The sequence below is a fragment of the Rhinolophus sinicus genome, linkage group LG09, assembly GCF_036562045.2.
Source record: "Rhinolophus sinicus isolate RSC01 linkage group LG09, ASM3656204v1, whole genome shotgun sequence".
Lineage (NCBI taxonomy): Eukaryota > Metazoa > Chordata > Mammalia > Chiroptera > Rhinolophidae > Rhinolophus > Rhinolophus sinicus.
The window spans coordinates 56388224-56407380 of NC_133758.1; the positions used below are offsets into that span (position 1 = coordinate 56388224).

Genomic DNA, 19157 nt, shown 5'->3' on the forward strand with positions numbered 1-19157 from the left:
TCCCCCTCTGGACGACTGTCGTGGTTCCCTCTCTGCCCTCACGCCCCACTCCCATCCAGGTCCTGAAACACAACTCTGTTCTTGTCTTCAAGGACTTTCCTTAGCAGCGGGGTGGAGAAGAGGAAACAGGAGGGAATGTTCAGAAAGAAGCACGGGACTTAGAAAGAAAAGCTGAAGAAGATGGAAATGGTGGAGGGGCAGGCTCAGAACTTCGGACAAAGGTCACAGGGGGATATAGATTTAGGAGACACATGCTAGGAAAAGCCAACAAAGTAGAAGACTGAATGTTCTTCAAGGGAAGCACTTCAGACAAGGAAGGATCAGTGAGGCAGAGGCACGAAGTGGCAGAAGAGTCCAAAAGAGGCCATCAGGCTTGGCAGTCATGGTCCAAGACCTCACTGCACTAGATTAACTTAACCTAGGACTCAGCCAACTTCTGAAACACACTTTTGCTTCTGTGACACATGTTGAGCTTACACATCGTTACAGAGCCCTAAGAGGCATGTGAATCAAGCAGACCTGGGTGCCGGCTGTGCTGCCTGACCACATGCGCCTTCATGCTGTGCTTGGAGGTGAAGAGTCTGTTACAGCTGGAGACTGGGCAACGGCTTTTTGGAGCAGCCACATCCTGCAGGTGTTTCTTGGAGTGAATATAGAGACTGCTACGAGCAGAGAATCTAGCACAGCACCCTGGAACCAAAAGAATGAAGAGTGTTAAACCTGCAGATTACCAACGAACCAGTGTTGACATTTCCTCCTCACATCAGAATCAAGAGATAATGCATGTCCATGCTTTGGTCACTGGCAAGGGACATACACCTAATATCCCTTGGAGCAGCATCACAAGAAATTAAATTTGAAAGCAAACTTTTTAAAAGGAGACTTGGAGTCCCACACCAGTCGTGTATAAGACGTGTAACCTTGGACAAGTTAACTCTAAGCCTGTTTCTTCACCCATTACACAGGGTTGCTGGATAGATTACGTTAAATTGTTAAACAATGCCTTAAACATTCAATTGCCAAAAATTTATACAAATCATCTCTATTAAGTTACTACTATAAAAACGATCATAATCCTAGGACATGTAGTTAGAAGCCATCTCAATAAATCACCAAGGCCAATTCTTTTCATTTTACCAATGAAAAACTGATGCCCAGAGGGACCAAGCAAATGGCCCTAAGTCAGGGACACGAGCAGAGCCTGGAGTTGGCACTGTTTTGCTGACTACTCAACTGCTTAGCCCGTCAGTAAGACCACAGACCTGCACATGGGTCAGAGGGTACACAAGACAGATTCAAAAATACAGCCACCTTCATCCATGCCCCGATTTGCCATTGTTGGAGCTCTGCACCATGGGAACAGAAGGGGAAGTGGGGTTCTTGGCAGCTATAAGCTTGTGACCTGGTAGGGACATGTGAACAACCAAGTGTCATTACAAAGGGCAGAATAAAACCAGCTATGGTGCTGTGAAGTGTGATGGAAGCAGAAGAAACAGTACATCTCCTGAGAGGATAGAGAAAAGGTCTCCAGAGGCGGGTAGCATGTGAGGTGACTGGGCCTCCATAAGTGGGAGGCGCCAGCTGCAGGAGACCAAGCCAAGGTGTGGAGCCATGAAGATAGCAGGGCCAAGTGGACAGAGCCTGCTCTGGAGCTCAGCATGACTGGATCCCAACTTCAGCTCAGTCCCGCTAGTGTGTGGCCTTATTTATCCTTTCAGGTGTCCTTTTTCTTTTCTGTAAAGTAGGGATGTCACAGAGGTTATGAAGACTACATAAACCATTATCATCCTACAGAGTACTCACGCAGTACCTAACAAAGTGGCAAAGAGCATCGTTACACTATGGTACCTCTTGGGGTGGCAAGGTGGAGTTGCTGGAGTCCAGGGCCTAGAGGAGAGCTATTTTAGGAAAAGAGGCTATAAAGGTAGGATAATTCCAGATAAGTAAAGGCTTTGGCTGCCTCTAAGAGTAGTTTTGAACTTACTTCATTTTCAAATAAAGCTTCAAACTTGTTTCCTGGTCAGGCTCATGAAAGAACATTTGGAAAACACAACAGAACAGATACTGTAGGTCTCACCCCCAAGTGCACTGTCTACGATGCCTGCTTCTCTCCATGCAGTGAATGGCAGTACCTCTATCTGCCATATCCCTAACCCCCCTTTGCAGCTGGGAGTCATCAGCACAGACTTCTAGAGGGAGCGCACAGAGCAGAGGCGCTGAATACACTTTTCAACCAAACTGCTTTCCCAAGGGCCGGGGCCACCCACAACGGGAATACCCGCTACACTCTCGCCAGCAGTTGAGTTTCCATTTTTTTAAAATATTTGCTAATTCAACAGGGAACAAAATATATTTCATTTTAATTGTATTTCCTTTGATGACCAGGAGTGTGACCATTTTCTCATGTGTTAACAGCTTTTTCTAACTTTAACATTATCTAGTGAGATTTGTGCCAGTTCTTTACAAATCAAAGATATTAATAAACAGCAACCCACCTTTATACCAAGTCAATCGACCCTGGAAAGGGGTGAAGCAGCCCATCAAGGACAACCTTCTTTCCAAACCCCCAACTCCACAGGCACCTGCTCAGCTCACATCATCATTTACATGGTGACCACACAAACATATACCAACCTCCACTCCATGTGAGACACTCTGCGACATACCAGAGACACCATCACACGTGCCCTGGAGGAGCTCCCATCTCGAATACGCTGTCCTCAGTCCTCCACCTGCCCTCCCTCATACATGCTGGCTGCCAATGGTCCTATCCTCTCCTCCTCCTCCTCCTCCTGTTACCATGGAAAAGGAGGGAGGTGGTTGTTTTTAACTTTTTCTTATGGAACATTTCAAACATCTACTAAAGCAGAGAAAATGGTATAATCACCTGAACTCAAGAATTATCAACTCTCGCCCTGTCCGAAAGAGGGCTCTGAGAACCCTCCATCAAGCTCCTGCCTTCACTGCCACTCCCCAAGAAAAGAGTTCTCAACCAACCACTGCCCCATCACCCCTCTCTCTCATTATCTGCATCTCTCTCTACCTCTACCGGTGCCTCAACACTCAACTTACTCAAAGTTCTCAAGGATATAGTTACCAAAAGAAAAACAAAACACCCCTCCTACGTTTTCCTTGAAACACCTCTAGAAGGGGGATGGCACAAGCATCTTCAGCCTCACCTTAGCCCACCCCTCAGGTACCAGAGCAGAGCTCTCCCCCAGCTACCCCACGGAACCTTGAACCTTGCTTTATAAGCAGAAAGACCAGATGACCCTGTCTGCCAGAGGAGCCCCACACATTCACCATTCTGTCGAGCCTCAGCACTCGTTTCCCAAACCTCTTCTCTTGGCCTCAGTGCCACCAATGTTACCATTCTCCCTGTTCCTTCTTAAGCCCCTCCCAGGGTCCCTTTCTACTTTTTTACCTGAGTTTGTGGGTTTTGTCCTAGGCCTTCTTTTGCTATTTAATAGCGATCATAATAATAGCAGTAGGTGACATTTTCTGATGGTTTCTATATCCCTTAATTAAACAACTTATTGAACCCTCACAACAACCCTATGAGAATTTATTACCACTTTGCAGATGAGGAAAAGAGGCACAGAGAGCTTAATCTGCTTGTCCGAGTTCACAGAGCTACTAAAGTGGCAGGTCTGGGATTTGAATCCAGGCAGTCTGACTCCAGCATTCACACTCTTAATCGTGATACTGCCTCTCTTCGATATATAGTTGATCCCTGCACAATGCAGGGGTTAAGTACACTGACTTAACGTTGAAAATCCACATCTATGACTATAGTCATCCCTCTGACTACGCAGATTCCCAACCACGGAGTTGACCCTTGAACAACATGGATTTGAATTGCATGGGTCAACTGAGCTGCGGTCAACTGAAAAAAGTCTGCATGTAAGTGAACCCGCACAGTTCAAACCCATATTGTTTAAGGGTCAACTGTACACTATTCCTTGAGAATTGCATCCATTTCCATGGCTTACATGATTACTGGTGTGCTGCCTGCCTCACTCCAGCCCACCTACTCACCAAGCCCCAGCAGCATAGCCCGTCTGAGTATCTGAACTAGGAAAGCCCATGGTACCTAATATAGTATGTCCAAACCCAACTCCTCTGCCTCCCACTACCTGCCCTGTGGCCCCCTCTAAACTGAGATACTGATCCCAACGATTGCCTCTCCCACAAGCCCCACCTTCCAAAACCCTCACCAAGCACTGTTAATTCTAACTCCTATCTCTTCCGTCTATGCCTTCTCTCCCTTCCACTGCCAAACCCCAGTCCAGACACCAGACCATTTCCCCAGGAAACCAGCATGAGCCTAAACAAAAATATGATCCCAAACATATTTTTGAGCCTAAATAAAAATATGCCCCAAACATCAAAAGGCTGCTGCTCTTTCAGCTCTGGGAGACTTCCCCACACTGATCTTTCTGCCACCTCCACCCCTGACTAGCTATCCCTCACTCTTCAGCTGACTGGGAGGCCATTCCCACGACCCATGCCCTAGGAAAAGTTCAGGTGACCTCTTTTGGGCCGCCACAGCACCCTGAATGTTAGCTGTCAACCTGCCATACCCCAACTGAGTGTTGATGAGAGCACTGTGTCTTGGTTATACCATCTGTGTTACATTCATTACCTTCTAGGAACTGATCTCAGCTTTATTAACCTCTTTTCCAGATAAGAAAACTGAGGCCCAGAGAAGCTTGCCTGAGGTCACCAAGTTAGGGAGAGGTAGAGCCAGGATTTGAATTCATATCTGTAGCCTGACCTGCCTCCGCCAACCTCCAGTGCCTCTGCAGCACTAGCATAGGGCCAGCACAGCCAAGCCACACAGCAGACTTTTGATGAATGAACTACGCATTTGGTGTTTTAAAGACAAAATTTCCTTAATACCCCTTTTAGAAAGCTAGCCCAGCTTTGCTGCTGTCCAATCGCAGCACACATAGCATCCATTTAGTTCGTCTATGGTATGTGCCAGATGCCAAAACCAGCATTTTTCACATGCTATTTCATCTAATCCTCACAACCACCAAATTAAACAGGTAACTAACTAGAGCCATAGATCTAGTGAGTGCATTGCAGGGCCAAGAGTCAAACCCAGGCTGATACTGAAATCTTTTCCTTCCAATACACAGTTCCCGACAGAGCAATTAACACAAGCCAGCCAAGTAAATGTAACGCTACAACTTACGCTCACCTTGTCTTTAAGCAACTAAAACTTACCTTTAAACAACTAAAAATTACAACATCAATGTGGACGTGGTGCTAGTTTACAGCTCAAAGCAATGTTAAAATCTACCTTCCACGGGACATTCGAATGGCTTTGTGCCAAGGTGGGTGATGCTGTGGCCTTTCAGATGCTCTGCTCTTGTGAATGACTTCCCACAGCCTTCAACAGGGCAGGTAAATCTCCGGTCATCATCGTGTTTCCTGCCAGAACAGAAAAACAGGGCACTGTGATTACTCACACAACCCGTTGTTTAAAATTCTGCAATATATACTACAAACTCTTTGCATTTAAAAAAAATGATCTGCACATTTCAGAAAATCTTAATTGTGTCTCTAGCCGATATGAGCAGATTTGCAGTTTAGCCACCCTGTTAATTAGGAATTCTACTTTAATGACCTAGCTGAGCCCACAGTCAGACACAGAATGATCACTGCTGCTTCAATCTAGCAACAGTCCCAATGTATGAGCCCAATGTATTAACAAAGCTACATCCACTGTATAGGAAGCCCGATAATAAACAAGCTTTCCAACCCACAGAAGGCAATGAGAGTATGCACAGAAAATCCACTGCAATGCTAAAAGGACCTTCTCAAGCCCACTTACAAACACTGTCTTTTCCTGAGTAACATTTTTATATTAAATACCTCAAACCCCAGCTGTGCAAGCATGGACAAACCACTCAACCTCAAGTCCCAATGCAACACAGAGAGAATAAAAATACCAGAGTCAGAGCTGTCATGAAGATTAAACGAGATATACACGCAAAGTGCTGAATATCAACTGCATGCACGCTGAACGCTCCAAGGTTGTCATTATCACCATGGAAAGTCTGTATCGACATGAGGAAAGCTTATTCCACATATTAATTTTCTAAAAATATCGAATTGTATATAAAGGGTGCCAATTAAGCTTAAAAACAAGTATACACAGAAAAAAACTGACTTTAGGGAATCAGATTCTCAGTGGTTTTCTTACAGCTTTCTGAATTTTCCAAATTATCTACACTAGGCTTTTCCTTTAAAAATCTACAGATATTTCATCCATAGGCTTCTGCTGCTGACAAACCATTTTCAAAAGTGATAATTCAACCAAAATGTAAAGATTACCTTTTGTGCCTCAGGAGTTTAGACATGCTGGTAAAGGTCCAGCCACAACTGTCAGAGTCACAAATAAAAGGTCTTTCACCTTAGAAAAGAAAGTTATACCATATAATTACAAATGCAAGCTAATACAAAGAAAAATCTTGGGACCAAATGACATTGCGTTCTCTAGCTCGTTACCTGTATGACTTCTCAGGTGAATTTTCAGGCGACAGGCTTTGTCATATTGTTTGCTGCAGCCAGGAAAGGAGCAGGAAAAGAGTTCCTGTTCCCTGAAGTGGGCACGGTTATGGGAAAACAGAGCACTCACCGTGATAAAGGTCTTCTCGCAGCCTGAACAAAGAAAACACAAACCTGCTCACTAGTGTGGCAAAAATCACAGAACACAGCTACACAAGTCACCACCCAGGACACTGTTCACACTGAAGCAAACAAGGAAGAAAATGATTCAGAAGTACCTCTGGAAAGTTACGACCACTGACATCCGGTTTTATAATACCTAAAGTAGGAGTAGCTAAGGGCAGCCAACAGGCACAGAAGGGCCACCTGTTTTGATGTGACTTAGAGATGAAGGATCTGATCAAAGGAAAAGTCCTCCAGTCACAGCCATCTGCTCCCAGCTCTGCAGCACAGATCTTGCACACATTTGAACTCAATGTCAATGCTGCCCATGTGAGACCCAAGAAAACACAATGAAAGAAATTATATGCCAAGGAACAAGACTTTTGTTAGAGTTGAGCTTGAAAGGGCCACATGGTAATATTTGAGACTTTTTCACCACCTCTATACTTATAAATGTCCTCCCTGACATCCTCTGCAACTGGCAGCCCCCATCTCTGTCATCTGGCTTCTCTTTTTCCTTTTGCCCATTACCTCAGGGTTCCCTGCTCTGTCAAAGGAAGTTACCAGGGTCATCTTAACTCATATCACCAACATCTTCAGCACCCAGTTGAGCCACCAGCCGAAGGAGCCTACCTGAGCAATTCCTGTACTTTCCACACCAGTAGGTTCTCCTTCGGCAAAAACATTCAGTGTTCAAATAAGGTGGAAAATATCAAGCTGCAAGATGCTTATCAGGTGTCTTTGTTGCAGCTCTTCTCATGAGCATTTAACACGCTACCATAGTGACTGTAAACCACCCAGCAGATACACACTGCACAGCACCACATAAAAGTACTGACTGGCCCAAGGAACCCTGTTCTTCCCAGCAACACTGAACTGGGAAATGCTAATCTCCCTAAATGCCCTAAAATTATCCTCTTTGCCATAAATCTGCCCCTCCCCCCACTCCCCCCCCCCCCCCCCCGTTTCCCCGTTTTAGGCTTTGGTGTAGTTAGGTAAATCTGAGCATACTGGAAAACTACCCTCCCCACATCTACAATCCAGCCCTTTGATTCTGTCTCTGCATCTTTGCTACATGGAGCCACCTTACCACTCCCACTGCTACTGCCTAGATCAGTCCTCAGGAAACTCTTATCTGGAACATTTCATGGGGCTTCACTGATTCCTCTCCTGCTTCTATCCATCTTGAACACTGATCACCCTACTCAAAATCCTCAGGAAGACTTCATGCCCTAAAGTAGGCTGGATTCCTGATCTTCTCAGAATCATCCTCTCTATGCATTTTACTAGGGAAGTTTTTAAGCCACTGTCAGATCCCCAGAGTACATGACTGAAAAAGGTTTCCAATTAGTGGCGTAAAGCTATGTTCCCCACAAAGAAGGATGCACGAGACAATTCACAGCACATGGGAAGAAAATACTGGAACCTGTTAGTATTTTTCATTTCACTCTTTCAAACTCCCTATACTAGAGTATATTTTATAACGTATACATTAGGAGAGCCCTCAGTGCATATAGCATGTCAATACACACAGGAGCTCATGCTAAGCGCACGCTTGCCTTTTTGTTTTCATGAAGAGGCCATGGAAGGTCCTTCATCTTCTGCTTGGCCCTCCCCCACCCTTACCACAACCCACATTCCCTGCCTCAGCTCTGCAGTTTCACCCACCTGCACTGCCTCCTACCCTATTCCCCCCAAGCCAACATCTTCCCATGTAGAAATCTTCTCTTCCTCCCTAGAGACATTGTCTTTCTTAGGGCACCTAAACCTGCCCATTCTGGTGAAGAGTTCAGTGTTGAAGCCTTATCTCCCCACCATGGAAGGGAATCACTGGAGAAAGAGCCACCACTGGATTTTTTTCCACATTGCTCGGCCTCAGACACTTCATCTGTAAAATGAGGATGCTTTCTAGAACTTCAGGAAACTGTGAAGTCCAAAGGAAAGCATAATGGGCACAAAAACTGTACTACACCATTTTAAGGTCTTGCACCTGGCTATTCATGTTTTCCTCTAGCACCGAGTGTCTGCCCTGTAAATATCTGATGAGTATTTTTAAGTGATGAGACGGAGGAAAATGAAAACCTGATAACAAATCTCTGGGAAGGTGCAGTTATTTCTTTCGTTAACCGGAAGCACCTTCAGACACATCTGTTGCCTCCACCATGGGGAAGTACGTCTGATTATTTGTGCTACCTCACTGTCGAAATCCCCGCAGCAATGCAGGGTTCAGATGCTCTGGGAAGAACTACAACACAAACACCGGGGCGCTTCCGCTCCCGCCCCTCATACTTGGCCCACTGAGTTTAAATCTGCCCAACCTAACAGCCGGAGGCAGGGCGCCGCCGCACCCACTCTGAGCGACTGAATTTGGACCTGGGGTCTCGGGAGCCCCCCGCAGCCCGCCCGCAGGCCCGCGGTTACCGGGAAAGTCACACTTGTAGGGCCGCTCGGGCTCGAAGTGGCTGCGCTGGTGGGAGCTGAGCTTGGCATGCGTGGGGAAGCGCTCGGCGCACACCTCACACTTGAACAAGTTCTCCTGCTCGTGTCCCTTCATGTGCGCCTTGAGGTTGTACACGGTGGTGAACTTCTTGCCGCAGCCGCCCACCGGGCAGTCGAAAGGCCGCAGCTTGTCGTGTGACTGCAGGTGCCGCTTAAGCTTGTAGGAGGTGGTGAAGGCCCAGCCGCAGCCGTCCAGGGGACATTTGAAGGGCCGCCGGCCCTGGCTGCTGCCATGCGTCAGCAGGTGCACTTTGAGCTGGTGCTTCTTGGCGAAGGAGAGCGCACACTGCGGTTCGGGACAGCGGTAGCCGGGTGCGCTGGGGCCGGGGGCCGGGGGCCCGCGGCGGCCCTCGGCCGGGCTGGCGGCCTCCTCGCCCGGCGGCGCGGGTGGGCCAGGCGGCGGCGGCGCGGCGGCCAGCGTGAAGACGCCGTGGTCGAAACGAACCAGCAAGTCTTGACTGCTGATGGTGACTGTGCCCGCGAGGGCCGCGCTGGGTCCCGGGGCTGCGGCCGAGCCGCTGGGGCCCTGTTGCGGGCGACCGGCGGGGCTCGCGCCGGTGCCAGACTCCGCTTCCCGCCGCTCGGGGGCCTCGACAGCGGCGCTGCGCGGTACTTCCAGCAGAACCACGAAGGAGTCACCGCCGTCCTCGAGGGGCGGTGGGCTCGGCCCGGGGCCCGCCGCCGCCGCCCGGGCCTCCCCTCGTCGCAACCCCGACCCGCCATCTTCGGGACCCCGCAGCAGCAGCAGGCGGCGGCGCGCGGGACTCGGATTCGGCGGCGGCCCCGGGCCTCGGCAGAGTCCGCCGGGGCCGCCGCCGCCGCCATGTTGGGCTCCGCGCGGGGTCCGAGCTGCGAGCAGCGCGGGCAGGTCCATCTTGGGCCCAGCTGCGGCGTCGCAGCCGCCGCTCGGAAGAAGCGCGCTGTGCCCCGCCCAGGCGTGCGCGACGCCGTGCGGCCGCCCCGACGGATCGACGCCAAAGCTCGGCGCGGTGCGCGACCCGGAGCGGCGCGTGCGCGTGATCCGCGGGGCGGGGCGCGAGGGCAACTGGGCCGCGTGACGTCAGGGCCGCTCCGTGAGGCCGGGGAATGTGTGCCAATCCCAGTCCTGGAGAGCTGAGGTCTGATTCCCTACCAGGGTACGAGACTAGCCTGACTTAGAACAATCGTGTTTCGTCTGGTTTAATGATTGCAGTTGGCACCGTTCACACAAGTGTGAGGAAACTGAGGCACAGAGAGCTCGAGTCCCTTGCCTTAGATCGTACAGCCAGGAACTGGGAGAGCCAGGGTTGGAACATTTAGCTCATGACAACCGGGCTGGACTACTTCCTTAGAGAGCTGACTAAACTGCGAACCATCCCACTGCTGACCTCTGGCCACCGACCCCTCCTGCAGTGTCCCCACATCCTTTTCTGGCACGCAGGGCCTCCTTGACTGGACTTCTGCATACACTTCCAACTGCACTTCCCAGTAAACTTCACACAATCTCACACCATAGCCCTGTTACTCATTGTTGACTCAATTCAGCCATTGCCCTGCCTCCCTCCCCTAACCCCATGCCTCCAGATTCAATCTGGAGTCCCTCCACTTTTCATATCACAGTCACCCAGATCCAAACCCCTATTTCACTCATAATTCTTAAGAAAATGTCTCCATAGGCTGGTCCTCAGCCTCCATCCACCACTGCCTCCACCCAATCTACAGGGCAGTCTCTCATAGTCTTCCAAAAATGCACATCTAATTATGCTCCTCTACTCTGTGCTCCCCATTTCTCACCTGATCTTCCCTTCCCTTCCCTCTTTGCCCTCATTTCTCACCACTTTAGCCCTCACTCTACAATCTCACTGCCCCCATCTTTTTCCCAGTTTTTCCAAAAGGTGAAACTATTTACAGCTTCAGAATCTTTGCACGGCTGGTCTGTAATTCCTCTGGGAAGACTTAGTTGGCCTTCAGATCCAAAGTACACCCTTATTCTCCACCTCCCCCTTTTGTTTCCTCTTATAACTCTCACTTGCAATTGTTTTTATTTGTCCCTTTCTCTGTTAATCCATTGTCTGTGCCCTTCTCTAGAATGTAGACTCTGTGAGGACAGGCACTGTGTCAGTACCACCCACATCTGTATGCCCAGAGGCTAGCAGCAAAGACTCTCAGTAAATATTTATTGAATAGATGAATGTTTTATTATGAAACAAACTTTAAAAATAAGGTACATCAATAATATTGAAAAGAATAGAAAATACCTGTATATGTATGTATTTATGCCAAAAATATATTGTTTTAAAGACCATTCAACGGAGGAAAGAATAATCTTTTCAACAGATGGTACTGGGACAACTGTATATCCACATATTAAAAATTTACACCCCCCCACCTCAAACCATATACAAAAAGTAATTAAAATAGATCAGAGATGTAAATGTAAAAGCTAAAATTCTAAAACTATTAAAAGAGAACATAAGTGTAAATCTGTGTGATTTTGGATTAGGGAATGGTTTCTTAAATATGAAACCAAAGATACAAGCAATGAAAGAAACAAATTGGGCTTCATAAAAATTAAAAACTCTTGGGTCAAAGAACACCAACAAGAAAGTGAAAAGACAATCCACAGAATGGGAGAGAAATTTGCAAATCATATATCCGCTAAGAATCTACTACCCAGAATATGTTTTAAAAATCATAGGATCTATCCTACAATTCTACAACAAAAATTTTAAAATAGATAAAGAATTTAAATAGACATTTCTCCAAATAAAAAAATACAAATGATCAAGAAGCTCATGAAAAGATCCTCAACATCATTAACAATCAGGGAAACGCAAATCAAAAAAACAAGGAGATTCCACTTCACACCCACTAAGATACCTATAATTATTTTATTTTTTTAAAGATTTTTTATTAAAAAATATAGCTAACATACAACATTATGTCTGTTTCAGGTTACACGATAATTATTCAACATCTAGATACCTAAAGAAGTGATCACCATAATAAGTCCAGAAACCATCTGACTGTACCACACTATCACAATATTATTGACTATATTTCCCATGCTGTACATTACATCCCTATGACTCACTTGTTTTATATGTGGAAATTTGAACCTTTTATTCCCCTTCACCATTTCCCCAGCTTTTTAAATTTTTCAATTACAGTTAACGTTCAATATTATTTTATATTAATTTCAGGTGTACAGCATAGTGGTTAGACATTTGTATAATTTAAGAAGTGATCCCCTAACTAGTACTCATCTGGCACTATACATAGCTATTATCATGTTATTGACTAGATTGCATATGCTTTACATCTCCATGACTTTTGTAACTACCAATTCGTATCTAATCCCTTCACCTTTTCACCCTGCCCCCAAACCCCCTACTATCTATCACCTATATATATATTTTTTAAAAGAACAAGTGTTGGTGAGGATGTGGGTAAATTGGAACCCTCATACATTTCTGGTGGGAAAGCAAAATGGTGATGCCACTGTGGGAAAAAGCTTGGCAGTTCCTAAAAACGTTAAGTATAGAATTTCCATATGACCCAGTTTCCAGAGAGCAGTTTCCAGAGAGCAGTTTCCAGGCTCTCGGCCTCACGTGGAAAGGTGCTGGCTCAGGTAGTAGATGGCCGTCAGCTGTGGCTAGTTGGCCATCAGCTGTAACCAGTTAGTCAATTAGTCACTGATATAACTGCCATGGCTGCGTTGGTTGGAAGAGTTGGTTGGATGGCAGACAGAGAAGTGGACAGCAGGTTGTAGGTCGTGTGGATCCAGCCTCCAGTGAGACTATAGTGCTGCCAGTGAGACTATAGTGGTATGACTCCCCTACCTATGGCTCCGTGGGTGTTCCTTTTTGGCCTCACCATATCCTGCATTCTTATGTGGGGAGTGGGACTAGAGGCCCCGCAGGCCGCCTCGCACGACAAATGGCCTAGCGAGCAGGGTGTGGTGCCAGCCAAAACTTACTGAAGGATGGTGAAGAAGTTTGTGCGTGTGAAAACTCAGTCTTGGGAGGCCCGTGAGGAGCGACACCGGGAACGGGAGGCACGGTCTGCCTGGGAGACTCAAACCTCGGGATGGCATGCCGCTCTGTTGGCCAGAGCAAGTGTCATCTTCCTTTTAGTAGTCTGCTGCTGCCCTGGACTCCTAGAGTTGTGGACATCTTACACAGAGGCCTCCACCCACTCAGACACCTGGCACAGCGAGCAGGATTCTGACCAGGTAGGAATGGAGTCTGACTGGGCAGGAGGACGTGTGGTCCCCACACAGTGTGTGGTGTCCGGTGGCCACTGTTCTCAGGAGTTGGACCCCCAAGGAGGGGTGGGAGGATGTGGATGGCTCTTCAGCCAGCATGGAGAGGGCCCTGCAGGTTTTAGCTGAGCAGTTGCCGGAGGAGGAGAAGGCTACAGCAGGCCGCGTGGGCAGCATGTTCCTCATGGCCTTGAGTCTCAACACAGAAAATGCGCCTACTGAAAGAGCCCCGGTGCCAGACCATGTGTCCTGGTTGGAGGCACTGGAAGCTAGGGTCCGCCTGTTAGAAGAAGGGCCCCACAGTGGAGACTCTGAGGCAGAGGCGGAGGAAGTGAGTGGAGACAATGTAGCTCCCAACCCCCAAGCCCAGCCAATCTTGAAGCAAAAGGTAAAACGTGAGCAACCTTTGGGCCCCGGGGGCGTTGCTTCAGGCAACCCAGCTGTGACTGAGTTCACAACCTACACCCCTTGCACTCCCACTGAGTTGCAGGAGATGGGGAGGCAGTACCGACAGCACCCTGGAGAGCCAGTCTCGGCTTGGCTACTACATTTATGGGATGAAGTAGCAGATAATATTCACTGCTCCCCAGGAGAGATGGAAAAGCTAGCCTTCGTGACAGTGCATCCATCCCTGTGACAAAGGTTACAGAACTGCCATAGGTTGGCCCAAGACCAGGGCAACCACTCTCTAATGGAATGGCTCCCTGCTGCAGTACACACAGTATGGGGACATGTTGGCGAGCTGCCAGACACTGTGAGAAAATGGCAGTCATATACAGAACTTACTCAAATCATCTGAGAAATGGGTATGAGACATGCTGTTTTCAACCCTAATATGCAGGGGCCGGATGACGAGCTTTTTTACAGCCAGCGTGAGAGATCTGGTTTTGGATACTGCACCTGCGAGTGCTTTTCGATCCTTGGTTGCCATTCTTACGCCCTATGTGGGGCGGCGGATTCATGAAGTTACAATTGCCATGGCCACCCTAGGGGATGTTGAAAGCCAGAGCAAAGGAAGTTAAGACAGGAGGTCCGAGCAGTCGAGACCTGGAACCCCAAATCAAAAGTAAAGGGGCGAGGTTGCGGGCCTCAGAGAGTAACACGTGCACAGATGTGGCGTGATCTCATGGCAGCAGGGGTCCATCGGGAAAAAATAGACTGACAACCCAATGCACTCTTGTTGGAACTTTGGACACAGTTGCATCCGGAACAGCAATTCCGGAGAAGCCTAAAGGAGAAATCTGGGAAAGCGCGACCCATGTCCCTCCAGGACTTCATGCAGCCACCTGAGGCCAACTGCTTTCAGCTTGATTAGGGGTGGGGCCAAAGTACCCGATCAGAGGGGACTAGTGGGGACCGGAGGCCCCATGTGAAACTGTCCATAGATTGGTCCCCTTCTAATGTGCAGAGGGTTGTGGCCCTAGTTGACACTGGCGCAGACTGCAGTCTTCTTTATGGGAACCCAGAACTGTTCCCCGGACCAGCAATCTGCATTGATGGCTACGGGGGAAAGACTGTGACTGTAAACGCTGTTTCCTTACCACATGGTATAGGAAGGCTTCCCCCCGGTACCTACAAAGTTTATGTCTCCCCTGTTCTGGAGTATATTCTAGGGGTGAACGTGCTACATGGCCTCAGCTTACAGACGTCGGTAGGAGAGTTCCGTCTCCGGATCCAGGTGGTAAAAGCGGTGACACGCGGGCATGCTCGCCACCCTCCTCAAGTGTTGCCACAGCCCTGGCACGTGGTTACAGTGCGACAGTACCACCTGCCAGGAGGGCAGGAGGAGATTGGTCGTACAATATTGGAATTGGAGAAGGCACATATTGTGAGGCCAACGCACAGTCCCTTTAACTCCCCAGTATGGCCTGTCAAGAAGCCAGATGGGACCTGGCGAATGACTGTGGACTACAGGGAGTTAAATAAGGTGACGCCCCCCTTGCACGCTGCAGTGCCTTCAATTCACAATTTAATGGATCGTCTGACTGTCCGCCTGGGAACCTATCACTATGTAGTGGACTTGGCCAATGCTTTTTTCTCCATTGACATTGCACCCGAGTGTCAAGAGCAATTTGCTTTTATTTGGGACGGGCAGCAGTGGACTTTTCAAGTCCTTCCGCAAGGATACTTGCACAGCCCCACTATCTGCCACAGGCTCGTAGCCCAGGATTTGGGTACAGTGGGATCACCCATCCTCTGTGGCCTTGTTTCATTCTGTTGATGATATTTTATTAACATCTGATTCTCTTTCAGATTTAGAGCAAGCAGCTCCTTCTCTTCTCCGCCACCTGAAGTCACGTGACTGGGCGGTGAATGAGGAAAAGGTCCAAGGCCCTGGCTTATCTGTCAAGTTTTTGGGTGTTGTGTGGTCGGGTAAGACAAAGGTTACACCTGAGGTGATTATTGACAAAATACAAGCCTTTCCCCAGCCGACTAAGGTCTCCCAATTGCAGATGTGTTTGGGTCTGCTAGGATATTGGCAGGTATTTCTACCCCATTTAGCACAAATGGCAAGGCCCTTGTATAACATGATAAAAAAAGGGGGCCTCATGGGATTGGACAGAGGTAGAGAGCGAGTCTTTGTTGCCACAAAACGGGCAGTACAGCAGGTACAGGCTCTGCAAGTAGTAGACCCTGGCCGCCCATTTGAACTTGATGTTCACGTAACCCAAGAGGGGTATGGTTGGGGCCTCTGGCAATGGCAGGAGCGTCTCCAGTTGCCAGTGGGATTTTGGTCCCAACTGTGGAAAGGAGTGGAAGTCCGCTACTCTCTAATAGAGAAACAGCTGGCTGCTGTGTATGCAGCCCTAGTGGCCACAGAAGCCATCACAGGAACGGCACAGGTGTTGGTTCAAACAAACTATCCCATCCAGGGGTGGGTCCGTACGTGGACCCAGGGACCCAAAACGGGGGGTGGGGGGGAGCACAGACCACCACCCTCGCCAAGTGGGGTGTCTACTTGGAGCAACATAGCACCCTTAGTTCAAGCCCTTTGAGCACAGAGCTACAACAAGTCCTGGGCCTGTGGAGCTTGTAGCCCAGGCTGAGCCAAGCGCTCTGCTTAGGGGGGAGGACTTGGAGCCCTCGCCCTACAAAGAAGGACAGCCCCAGTACCTGAGGATGCCTGGTTTACTGATGGTTCTAGCCGAGGAGCTGCAGCTGTTTGGACGGCTATTGGTGTGCAGCCCAAAACAGACACCATTTGGTTTGATACTGGGACAGGCCAGAGTAGCCAGTGGGCTGAGCTACAGGCTGTGTGGATGACAATCAGCCATGAGCCCGGCCCCTTGGTTATTTGTGCTGACAGCAGAGTGGTGTTCCGGGGCCTGACATTGTGGCTCCCTATGTGGAAACACCAAAACTGGTTGGTAGGACACCATCCACTGTGGGGTCAAGCCATGTGGCAGGACCTCTGGGACCTAGGGCAGAGAAAGGAGGTGACCCTAATGCATGTCACAGGTCACTCCCCCTTAGTGTCCCCAGGTAACGATGAAGCAGATGCCCTTGCATGGGTCTGATGGTTAGAAGGGGCTCCTGCCACTGATGTGGCCCATTGGCTGCATAGGAAACTGCAGCATGCTGGAAGCCAAACCATGTGGCAGGTGAGCAGATGCTGGGGTCTGCCTTTGAAATGGCAGGAGATAGAAGATGCCTGCTATGATTGTCCATCTGTGCCCAGGACAGCCCCCAAAGGCGGAGGCTCACCTGGGAGACACAACAGATTATGCGAGGGAGGGTGCCCCTCACTCGCTGGCAAGTGGATTACATTGGACCCCTGCCTAAGGCCCGCAATGCTATGTATGCGTTCACAGCAGTGGACAGTCCTACGGGGTTGATGTTTGCTTGGCCATGCTGGCTGCAGATCAGCGGCATACAGTGGTCGCTCTTACACGGCTGTGCGCCCTCTATGGGCATCCCCAAGTCTTTGAAAGTGACAGGGGTACCCATTTTACGGGGCAAGAAGTGCAGCGCTGGGCTGCCAGGATGGACATACAATGATTGTTTCATACCCTGTATAACCCGCAAGCAGCTGGCATGATTGAATGCTACAACGGCCTTTTGAAGCAAGGCCTCCGGGTGTCAAACCACCCTCCCACAGTGCATGACTGGGCCTCGCATCTATGGGACGCCTTGAGAATCCTGAATGAGAGACCACAGAAGGGAGGGCCCGCACCTGTAGAAGCTCTGCTACATTGAATGGCCGCTCCCATTCAGTTACAGTTTACCACCAGTGAGACTCTGTTAAAGCCAGGCTACGTCAGAAATGGAAACATTTTGCTGCCAGCATCCACATTCTTGAAAGCAGGGGAACGGCAGCAATGGACTTGGCCCTGGCAGGTCAAAAGCGCCCCACTGTTGATGGTTGGGCCTGATAGTCCCATGGGGGGCTGGTTTGACTCATAATTTGCAAGTGATGCCAGGGGTGGTGGCTGAGTGGCCACCGCAAGTGACTGTAGTATATGGAGGTCCCGACATCGGGATGATTTTGTGGGGAACCTATGTGCTCTCACTATGGCCTATTATGGGGTCCCCTGTTCTATTACATGTTGAAACTACACAAGGGACCCCCCAATCACTGCCATAAAGCTCTGGTACCACAAACCAGGAAAGGTTCCAGTGGCAGCGACCCTCCTTTCCCAGGACAAAAAGCTAGCATGTATCTTCCCAGATGGAAGGGATTTGCCATTGTTGGTTCCCAAGGCTACTGTTTCTTTCCGTCCGTAGGTGCCTGTAGGCTAATATAGCACAGGAACCCTTGTGGAAGACGCTTGTCACATAAATTCTGAGGCGAGACCCTGTAGGGGTGGAGTGTGGGGACAGAGTCCCAGAGAGCAGTTTCCAGGCTCTTGCTTTCACATGGAAAGGTGCTGGCTCGGGTAGTAGATGACCATCAACTGTGGCTAGTTGGCTGTCAGCTGTAACCAGTGAGCCAATTAGCCACTGATATAACTGCCGCGGCTGCATTGGTTGGTGAGTCGGTGGGTTGGCAGGCAGAGAAGTGGACAGCAGGTTGTAGGTCGTGTGGATCCAGCCTCCAGTGAGACTATAGTGCTGCCTGTGAGACTATAGTGGTATGACTCCCCTATCTATGGATCCGTGGGTGTTCCTTTTTGGCCTAGCCATATCCTGCATTCTTAAGTGGGGAGCGGGAGCAGAGACCCCGCAGGGCGCCCTGCACGACATATATCGTTAGGAAAAATCAGTGCAGAGCATTAATTAGGAGAATCTGTTTGTATAGGAGGGAAAATTCTATGTTCATGTGCTTGTATAACCTTGGAAAGTTTCTACAAAGATACACAAGACACTGCTAGTACCTGTGACTACTTATGAAGTAGGGTGGGCAAAGGATACTTTCATTTTAAGCATTACCAACTAAGTGTACAGAACTTCCCAAGTTGTGGCACGAGTGAGGATGGGCTGGGGTTGGGAGTTCCGATGTACATTTTTTTCCTAACACCACCAACCGATTAATTCAATTTTGACACTGTCTACCTGGAGATAACATCAGACCCCTAAGGACTCAGTACTACAGGTCTCCACCCAACCCGCGCTTCAGATGCCAGTTGCAAGTCCATGTTGTTACCTGTGCATATGACTGACTGGCAATAGATTGGAGGTTCCCATGACTCCCTCCTCAGGTTTTATTAAATTGTTAGAGCAACTCACAGAACTCAGAGGAACATTTTACTTACTAGATTTTGCTTATTAGTTTATTATGTGAAAAGTTGGCATA

At 48.9% G+C, this 19157-nt stretch overlaps 1 protein-coding gene across 6 annotated transcripts in view; it reads right to left on the reverse strand.

The window, feature by feature from the left end:
* The window catches only part of ZXDC (ZXD family zinc finger C), a 49101-nt gene extending 38957 nt beyond the window's left edge, over positions 1 to 10144 (reverse strand). For 3 of the 6 annotated variants that reach the window (XM_074340456.1, XM_074340454.1, XM_074340455.1), the window contains exons 1-5: positions 9103 to 10144; positions 6520 to 6672; positions 6346 to 6424; positions 5309 to 5439; positions 520 to 690 (exon numbers count right to left, since the gene is read on the reverse strand). In XM_074340456.1, the coding sequence (XP_074196557.1) occupies positions 520 to 690; positions 5309 to 5439; positions 6346 to 6424; positions 6520 to 6672; positions 9103 to 10054 (1486 nt within the window). In that variant the 5' untranslated portion in view covers positions 10055 to 10144. The remainder of the gene's footprint in view (positions 1 to 519; positions 691 to 5308; positions 5440 to 6345; positions 6425 to 6519; positions 6673 to 9102) is intronic. The other 3 variants (XR_012498825.1, XM_074340457.1, XR_012498826.1) reach the window with 2 other exon arrangements.
* Between the last annotated feature and the right edge of the window lie 9013 nt (positions 10145 to 19157).